General features: G+C 45.4%; 1 protein-coding gene across 1 annotated transcript; it reads left to right on the plus strand.

Moving 5' to 3' along the window:
* Positions 1–1,614: 1,614 nt before the first annotated feature.
* Positions 1,615–2,799, plus strand: LOC136501209 (uncharacterized). The gene has a single exon (XM_066496708.1). The coding sequence runs from the start codon at positions 1,644–1,646 to the stop codon at positions 2,478–2,480; it is 837 nt and encodes a 278-aa protein (XP_066352805.1). The 5' UTR covers positions 1,615–1,643; the 3' UTR covers positions 2,481–2,799.
* The last annotated feature ends 6,927 nt before the right edge of the window (positions 2,800–9,726 follow it).

Consider the following 9,726-nt stretch of genomic DNA (forward strand, 5'->3'; position numbering starts at 1 on the left):
GAAAGTTAAAAAATAGAGGAAAACTCTGTGTACGCATGATTGACGCAGTGTCACTGACCGTAATTTTTTCAAATTTCCATGCGAGCCTACTCCCTCCGTCCCATTGAGTTTGTTGCTCGGGAACCGAGATTGTGAGGGGGGCACGGTTTTCCAACGACAAACTCAATGGGACGGAGGGAGTACCATTTAAGCAGGTGCTAGCGAGTTCGCTTTTGATGTTCTCTCTTGTCCGGATGGAATTAAATACATTATATGCTGGCGATTTCGATAGTTGTTGGGGAAGCTCTAAGCTCCAAGCTTGTGATGTAAATGGAGAAGTAATTCTTATTGATCAATCCGATTGCATTTTAATCGTTTGGTAGAGCTCCACGAAATCCGATCGAAAAAGTTAGGGGCAGATATCTAATAAACAAACCCCTAACTCTAGATTAGTTGGTTTGTGAGGCATGGACAACTCAAACAGGACATCGAGTGTGTTCTGTCGAGTCCCACTCTTTTAGAAGCTTAATATTATATATCTAACTTTGATAAGGTTTTAAAAAGATATATTAACATCTACAACTTCGAACAAATACGAGTTTTAGAAAATATATTTTAAAGAATAATATAGTGAAACTAACTTAAGATAGAAGTGACCATAAGAAAGACAATATATGAATGTGGAACATAGAGATGACCACAAGGCGTGAACACAATATTTTCTCAGTTCCCTCATATATTCTATTACATAGAGGTGACCATAAGGCACACAATATAAACAATCTAACTTTCTATTTGCTCCTGTAGTATAACAAAACACCAATACTTTGCATATATTTATAATGGCATGGATTATGCTGCATAAGGCGTAGCACAGAGAAAACGATCAAACCATATGTAGATGGGGAATTCGCATGTTCTAGGTGTAAAGTCTAATTACTGTACTAGTATAAAATATTTGCATATATAATGTTTGAAAAAAAATGTAGGACGAGAAGATTTTTGCGGTATAAAAGCAGCAGTCGCTGAATTTTGTGGCGTAAATTCTTTGAACTAGTCATGACATACATCACCTACACTACACGACTGGGCTTGGGCCTAGAGGGTAGAGAGGCCCAGTTGGTCAACGCCGGAGCCGAATGGCCCGCGCCGCGCTGCCGTGCCGTGACGCTGCTGCGAGCAGCGGCATCCCAGGCTCCCAGCGGCCCAGCGTCGCTGTCGTTCCCGCAGCCCAAGCAACCGGCCACCTTTGCTCCGCTTTCACACTACACAGCGCCTCGGCCCCCACCTGTCAGCCAAAGGTATCGGCACCATCTTCATGCTTGGACCCTATGCCGCTTGTCGTCTTGCACCCATCTCACTACTGACATGTGGGTCCAGCAGCGTGTACCCCACCTGCCATGAGACCGCGCGATCACCAACCACGCGCATCGCGTGCTCCGCCCCCACCCCACTGCCACAGGGGCTCCACAACATGTGACCCCACACGTCATGGACGAAGCACGCGGTCGCCCGAGAAGCGTGGAATTGTAGGGCTCCTGTTTGTGTAGCAAAAAAGGGCCTCCCGAAAACGAAAACGCCGCTTCCCCAGGGCAGGGGGCACGGGCCAGTCGGGCACGATTTTTTCCCCCCATCCCCCCCTCTCGCTTCGTAATCGCGCATCCATGGCTTCCTCGTCGATCCACATCCACCATCCCCGGCTCGCCGGCGACGAGATCCACCGGACCCTGGAGTCCTCCTACTCCCCCAGCGCGTCCTACTGCTCCGACGACGCCTTCGTGCCCGTCTTCCGCCCGGATCCGTCCGCGTCCGCGTCGGCGGCGGTGGCCGCGGCGGCCGACCGCGTCCGCAGCCTCTTCAGCTCCGTCGACGTCGCCCTCTTCCGCGACGCGCTCTTCGCGCCCGGGTGCGACGGCGACGGCCTCGGGTTCACGGACGCGGATGCGGAAGCGGCCGAGTACGACGGCGATCTCACCTCCACCTGCTGGGACTGCCTCGAGATCGAGGACGCCGACGACCCGCTCGAGGAGTTCGAGTGGGAGGAGGTCGCGTCCCCCTCGGGCGCCGCCGCCGGGGAAGCCCCGGACCCCGAGTGGGAGGTGCTCGCCGACGTGCTCCCGCCGCCCGCTGACGCTGAGGAGGGGTTTGTGTACACCTCTAACCACAGGGAGGAGGCGGCGGCGTACGAGGTGCTCGTGGCAGGCGGGGAGGGGATGTTACTCAAGAACAAGCCCCCGGCCGCCAGATCCGCCGTCGAGGCGCTCCCGTCCGCCGTCGTCGCGGCCGGCCAGGAAGGCGATTGGGATGAGTGCGCGGTCTGCAAGGACGGGGTAGCCGCCGGCCAGCGAGTCAAGAGGCTGCCGTGCTCGCACCGCTACCACGACGACTGCATCGTGCCGTGGCTCCAGGTGCGCAACTCGTGCCCGCTGTGCCGCTACGAGCTGCCCACCGACGACCCGGAGTACGAGTCCTGGAAAGCCGGTCGGACCGTCGCCGCGTGAATCATCCAACCAGGCGGTGGCGGCCGCATGCTCTTCTGGTATGGTTTTATAGAGTTGTATGTATGGGTTGGTTTTGAATCGGTTGCTTTGGTTACGAGGTTGTTACTCAGCTGTATCAAAGGCAAAGTATAGAGGTAGATGCAGAGATGGTTTTGCGCAACTTGATCGGTTTCCTTTTCTCCTTAAAGAGGGACTTATGTTTGTCCAAATGACAGAGGTTGACATATACTAGTTGGCACTACATACTGCTGTACTTATTATAAAAAATCAGAGAGGTGAGCTGGATATCTTGATGCAATGGAATGATTTACTTGTTCGATATTTAGTGAGGATAGCTGTATATCTTGAATTCTTGATGCAATGGGATGATTTGCTTGTTGGATGTTCTGGGGGTTACATTTTGACTGATCGTTGGTGGTGACTCTAATATTATCTGTAGCTTATCAGGATATCACATTGTATTTTTACATCATGTTTATAGTGACACAGATGGTAGCCATTGATTCTCTGTTGAAGCTGCTGATTTGTAGTGTTCAGTCTTGTGGGCAATTGATAACTTTTCTTAATTCATAGCAGCACAAATATTTCAGAAAAAAGCTCCAGTGGCCATCCATTGCTTTAGACTTTTAGTATGATTTTAAATGATTTGTATCCTCTGATTTTAGAAAAGAATGATTCAATCAATATGCTATTGAGAAAAAAAAAATGCAGTGAGCAATTTTCCATAAATCATAATGAAATAAACCTTCCATCTGTGATATTGCTAGTTTAATTGACTTTTAGAGATGTAGTAAGTCCACCTAGTTTTGCAGAATAATGCAACTACATGTTATCTTAACAGAATTATATGGAAAGTTCATTGGTACTTGGAGAATTAGGGTTGCTCTGAGCGGCAATATGAATGATATATTAGTAGATAAGCTGTTAAAATCTGTTGCAGGGTTTCTCGTAGGCATAGGATAGAGTGTGTATGTTTTGATTTTGAATGTAATGGCATGAAAGCAATATTAATGCCCATTGTCCTTGCCTTGTGGGCTTGTGGCATAAATTTGGAAGGGATCTGTGACAGGGTGTTGAGGTCTGTATGATAGCAAAGGGCTGGAGAATACATTTGTGTAGGTGATTTCCTATCTATGTAAGCTTGAGATTTTCATTTTAGCATAAGGGCTTTCTCCAACATTACCACCCTTTTGATGGTAATCCAAAATTTACATATTTGATATCTATGTTTTGGGATTATTTTGGATCGACTCAGTTATGTGCAGTTTGCAATTTGCTATTTGATGCTGGATTTGGACTTGATTTAGTTGGGATTAGTCTTTCTTTTTTCACGGAAAAATCAGAGGTCTTTATGTTGGTGATATAGTCTACTAAATGCAAAATTGGTTTTGGAGATGTGGAAAAATTAAGCATTGGTCTCTTCTTTTAATCCGGTTTGGCTTACTTTTATATGCTGATGTATTTTCTTGATGACTTGTTCCAATATTATTTACCCATGTTATTTTGTATGATGTTCAAAGTTTATCTGGCTGGCCTAACTTGATATCAGCACTTAATTTATGGCTACTTCTATTGTGCGGTACTTGTGGAATATGGCTCATTGAACTTCCAACATGATGTGACCGAATCACCAAATCACACGAAGCAGATCTGGTAGATTGAAAACTAGTGCAAGATCTTCACCGGAGTTCAACGTTGAATCATTCCCACCCTATTTTGTATTTTCTTGCTCATGCAACTTAGTAATACAACATTACAACCAGTCTGCTTACTCAGCCCAACAAGGCTGTATGCTTACTTGATGAATAGATTTACCCAATGAGTACGAATTTGGCATTGTTCTGTTTAGTTTTGATCCATTACTGTGCTGGTTAGGTAACAAGGACCTGATAAATATGGCGAAACGAAGAGAGTATTTTTTTCCCAGGCCTGTGTTGTTTAATTAGATGTTTGTATAGTTGGAGACAGGTTGTTGTTGGGCTCTTGGGTACACGCAACTCACCTCGTCGATGCGGCGGCCTTTCTGCAATAGAAAAAATCATGTTGTTCCTTGCATAATTTTTGTGCTCTCGTAGTAATTGATTGTGTCATTTTTCACGTAATCCACTTCCGTGTACCGTCCATGAGTTGAGTGTTTTTCCCCCTTTTTGAAAGCTGGTTTTCAAGAAATACTGGTTTGAGTTTCTTCTTCTTCTTTTTTACTATGTATAAGACTGGGTTGAAAGTTGACATGGAGAGCTCATGACCGAAGTAAAGACAGGCGACCATTCATGCATTCCACGAACAGGAAGTAGATAGCAATTCATTTTTTGCAGCCACAACCGCTGCAAGACTTTTTTGGCTGCGGCTGTTTGGTGTAGAATGTACAGTACTACCTACGTCACGAAAAGAATGTACTGTGGGTTGCGTGCCACAAAAAATAATTCATGTTTGATCAAGTTTTTAGTGAATAATATTTATATTTATATCTTTAAATTAATTTATTATAAAAATATATTTCATAATTAATATGATGATATTTATTTAATATCATAAACATGGATACTTTTTATTTATAAAAAATGATTCATGTTTGATCAAGTTTTTAGTGAATAATATTTATATTTATATCTTTAAATTAATTTATTATAAAAATATATTTCATAATTAATATGATGATATTTATTTAATATTATAAACATGATACTTTTTATTTATAATTGGTCAATCTTAAGGTTCTCTTAAGGTTGTGACATTGTGATAGAATTGTATTATTTTATAATCTCTACTATAATTGACCAATCAAAATTGTACTAGGTCCTCCAGGAAAAAGTCCTCCGCTGAGAGCCTACAGCCATTATGTATCCAGAAAAATACACACAATAATTCATCTACATTAAAATCAAGGGCTAATAAGACACCTAAACTAAATCTGACGACCACGATTAGATGTGGGATGCCAGGCTTCTCACCCCGTGCCCTCCTCCCACGCCGCACGCTGCGACCCGCCGCGACTGCGATTTAACGCTCAAAGCTAGTCATCACCGAATAAAAAAAACGCGTTCAAAACCTTCCGGGCCGCCGCCGCGTCGTTCGACGTTGAAACATTTCGATCGCCCGTGCCCTCCCCCTGCAGTTGCGTCTCCTCCTCTTCTGCCATTGGTGTGTGCCCCTTCTCTCTCTGATCTAATCCAACGCATGGATGAGGGCGGCGGCGGCGGCGGGGTTCGGGGAGCCGAGGGTGGCGGCGATCGTCCTGGCGGACGTGGCCAAGGCGGACTTCTCCGCCATCACGTCAACGCCGCCTTCGAGGCGTCGCCCCTCCCCCAAGGGTGACGCGCATCGGCGCGGCGGGGCCTGACGGTGGCCGCCACCAGCGAGGTGGCGCATCGGCCCGCAAGCCGGCGCCCACGAACACCACATGACCGAGGCGGACCTGCGCTCGACATGTACCGCGAGGTCATCGTCGTCGACGAGGTCACCGTCATCAAGGACAGGACCACCAATGTCTCCCAAGGTGCGGATCTGCCTAGGTCCCGAATCTGGGCTCGCAACCCTCCCTCCCCTGCGGCCACTCTCGCTCGATTCGCCACAATGCCTGCCGCGCAGTTCCCTCGCTCGTGCCGTGAGCTCGACTTCTCGCTCCCGTGGACGGAGGCGCAGGCACAGAGATGCGGCAACCTTGAGGCCGTTGAATGCAGAGGATGCGCAGGCGCAGCAGGTGCGGCTACCTTGAGGTCATTGAATGCAGAGGCGGAGGATGTCCATAAGAGCATCTCTGGAGGACTCTGAGTTAAGTGTCAGCTGACCCAGGCGGCGTCGGCAGCAGGTAGAGACCATCACTAGAAGCTCCAGATTTTTAATTCATTTATTCTGTTTCAACTAATTTTCTTCCATCCCAAATTGTACCATTGTTCTACTTGATTTTTGCATTGTTCTATAGGCTTTGTGTTGCCCGTTCCACTATGGATATGAATCGTTTCCCTTTCTTGACTAAAATTGCCCCATCCAATCATGATGCTTCTCCAATTTGAAGTGTGGACAGGCTATGCCCTACCTAGGAGGAGACAACAGAGTGAGAACAAACTCACACTTGATCTGTTCCGAGCGCCAGAGTACAAACTACACTGATGCTTATGTGTTCTATACATGGAGACATCCGTTCTCCTAAGGTGTTTGATGGATTGCCGGCACCAGGAAGCCAGTAATGGAAGTATCACAACCACATAGCTGTTGTTGTGAGTTGGCGAATAGTGCTCTCATCACGATAGGTTAGCAGATATTCTCTGAACCTGGAACTCCTAATGCAGAATTGGGGTACTCCTAGAGGTACCTTCAATTCCCAGTGCTATTTTTTTACTTATACATTATCCTGTTAGTTAGGCCATGAAGTGAACTTGTGGGATATCACATCTTGTAGTAGGACATGCTCTGCTAAATCTGTATGCACTCATTGACTTATTTAATTTCTCTCTAATACTAATATAGAAGAAACCTTCATCATTTATTAAATGGTTTTCTTTCTTTGTTTCATCTGAAGCTCCGAGCAAATAGCCTGGTATATTCACTCGACCTTGGTTCACTGCTGGAACCTTCTTGTGCAAGGATGACCATCGTGAAATTGTGGGCATACACAAATAATCTTCAGGTAATGTGAACCGATTCCTGTATCTCTTGCTATGGCAAGAAAAAACTCCCAACAGATTGAACATATTTTTTATCAAAAATAAATTATCATGTGCCTGAACTGTAAGGATGCTAATTTCTGCTTCTAAGATCATGTGTGTTGGTGAGAATGCACGGTATTTTTCAAATTGTGTATCTAATATGCCAGGCTAGAACTTGACCTTACTTTGTTACATTGCTGGTAGGTATGATAACATATCACATAAAATGGAGTATGATTGCATGAGCTGGCAATATTTGAAAATATCAAAGGATATGGAACTGTTAGAACGTGAGATAGATCTGTGCAGAGAATGTTGTCAAGGGGTAGATATCTTCCATGCAAAGTCTATCCAAGGTCATTTCATCATCCAGGTAGTTTTGCAAGCCCTTGGGATTAATTACAAGCCTTGGAATGTTCTTTTTGCTTATTTGTTCGTGAAGTGGAATTTTGATTGTCAAGTGCGGAGTAAAATCTACCTGTCAGTCAGGCTACACATGTTAATTTTCGATGTTTGCCAAACTATTTTTGTTGTTAGTAAAAAAATGGAAGGTTGTGTATAGATCTACAATATTCTGATATCATTTTTGTCATGCAAGTAATCTTTATTTGGTATCAGGTTGTCATCGAAATCATATTTTTTTATTCTATCTAATATTATAATATGTGATCGATGTATACACCATTTTAGTTGTTTAATTATGTTACCTTAAAAAATTATCGTAGCGTTAGCACGGGCAATAGTAGATATCAATTCATTTTTTACGGCCACAGCTGCAGCTGCAGCCTGAAAAGCTGCAGCGAGCCCATCCAATGATTCGTCTGCATGCCATTGGCGACGCCTGCTAGAAAACAGAACAGAAATGGGAACATGTCCTGGCACCTGGTCCATGGCAAAGGACAATTTTCAACTGGGCTTGTTTAAGCCCCTGTTTAGTTGTAGGAATTTGGATTTTAGGGCTACTGTAGCATGTTCGTTTTTATTTGGCAAATAGTGTTCAAACATGGACTAATTAGGCTCAAAATGTTCATCTCGCAATTTCCCACCAAACTGTGCAATTAGTTTTCTTTTCGTCTATATTTAATGCTCCATGCATGGGTCGCAAATATTCGATGTGACATGTACTGTAGCAACTTTTTGGAAGTTGGGGTGGAACTAAACAAGGGCTAAATCCGGGTTTGTTTAAATCGAGGGCGTGAAGTTTTGAGTATCACATTAGGTATGATATGAGGCGTCGCATGGGGTGTTCGAATACTAATAAAAAACAAATTGTAGAACCCGTTAGTAAACCGCGAGACGAATTTATTAAGCCTAATTAATCAGTCATTAGCACATGTGTTACTGTAACACCACATTGTCAAATCATGGACTAATTAGGCTTAAAAGATTAGTCTCGCAAATTAGTCGTAAACTGTGCAATTAGTTATTTTTTAGTCTATATTTAATAGTCTATGCATGTGTCTAAATATTCGATGAGATAGGGTGTAAACTTTTGGAGAAGAAACTAAGGCTTAAAAGCTTCGACCTTGATGGCCCAATGTGCGTCACAGGTCAGCCTAAATGTAATGGCTAGCGATGGGATGTTTGAAGGGATAGGATTCCGTCGGCCGGTAACTTAGGCATACTTCCATCGAAACGGCCTAGCAGAAGTACAGAATGCCCCATCGGAAAAATGCCATCGTGCGACCCCGGCTTCTTTCGTCGCCAGCTCGCCCACCTGTGCCTACCGCTGCGCCATTCGCGGTTACACGTGCACGTCCGTCTCGTCCCGTCTCGCACGTGTACCCCGCCCCTGTCCACCTCGCCTCGCCCTGTGCCCACTCCTTCCCCTGATCCCCTCCTCTCTCTCTCTCCACGCGGACGAGACCCAAGATCCGGGATGAGAACGAGCATGCCCCGTCCATAGCACCTCAGGCGTGCCGCGCGCCCTATCCGCAGCACCTGGCTCAACGCGCCCCTTCTCTCGGCGCCCGACTGTACCCACATGACTCTCTGAACATACCTCTGAAACAAGAAACACTTGCAACATGAAACACTTGAGTGCAACATACGTCTGAAGCAGATAAAACATTTGGAACATACACTTGCATCATGTGTGTGAAATATATGCAACATCCAGTTAAAACGCTTGCAACATGAAAACACTTATTACACTTTGAACATACTCTTGCAACATATGTGTGAAACATGTGCAACATCTAGATAAAAAACGCTCGCAACATACGTCTAAAACAGATGAAATATTTTGAACAAATGCTTGCAATATGCCTTTGAAACACTTGCAACATGCCTCTGAAACACTTGCAACATATGCAACGACATCCATATGAAACACTTGCAACATATCTCTGATAACATATGAAACACTAAAAACATACATTTGCAACATAGGGAGAGGGAGAGGCCAGAGCCGGTTGATTCCGGCCTTGGAGTGGGGCTAAAGCCGAGCGGCAGCGCACGAGCCCCACCAGCACGGGCCGCGCTTCGTGGGTGCCCTTGGCTCGGTGGGGATTGGCATGATGTGCGCGACAGCACCACCAACGCCAGTAGAGGCAGGCGACGCTGCCCTACCCGATCTTGTCCGCGTCGTTGGTTGCCGT

Source organism: Miscanthus floridulus, chromosome 13 (genome assembly GCF_019320115.1).
Source record: "Miscanthus floridulus cultivar M001 chromosome 13, ASM1932011v1, whole genome shotgun sequence".
In the NCBI taxonomy this organism is placed as follows: domain Eukaryota; kingdom Viridiplantae; phylum Streptophyta; class Magnoliopsida; order Poales; family Poaceae; genus Miscanthus; species Miscanthus floridulus.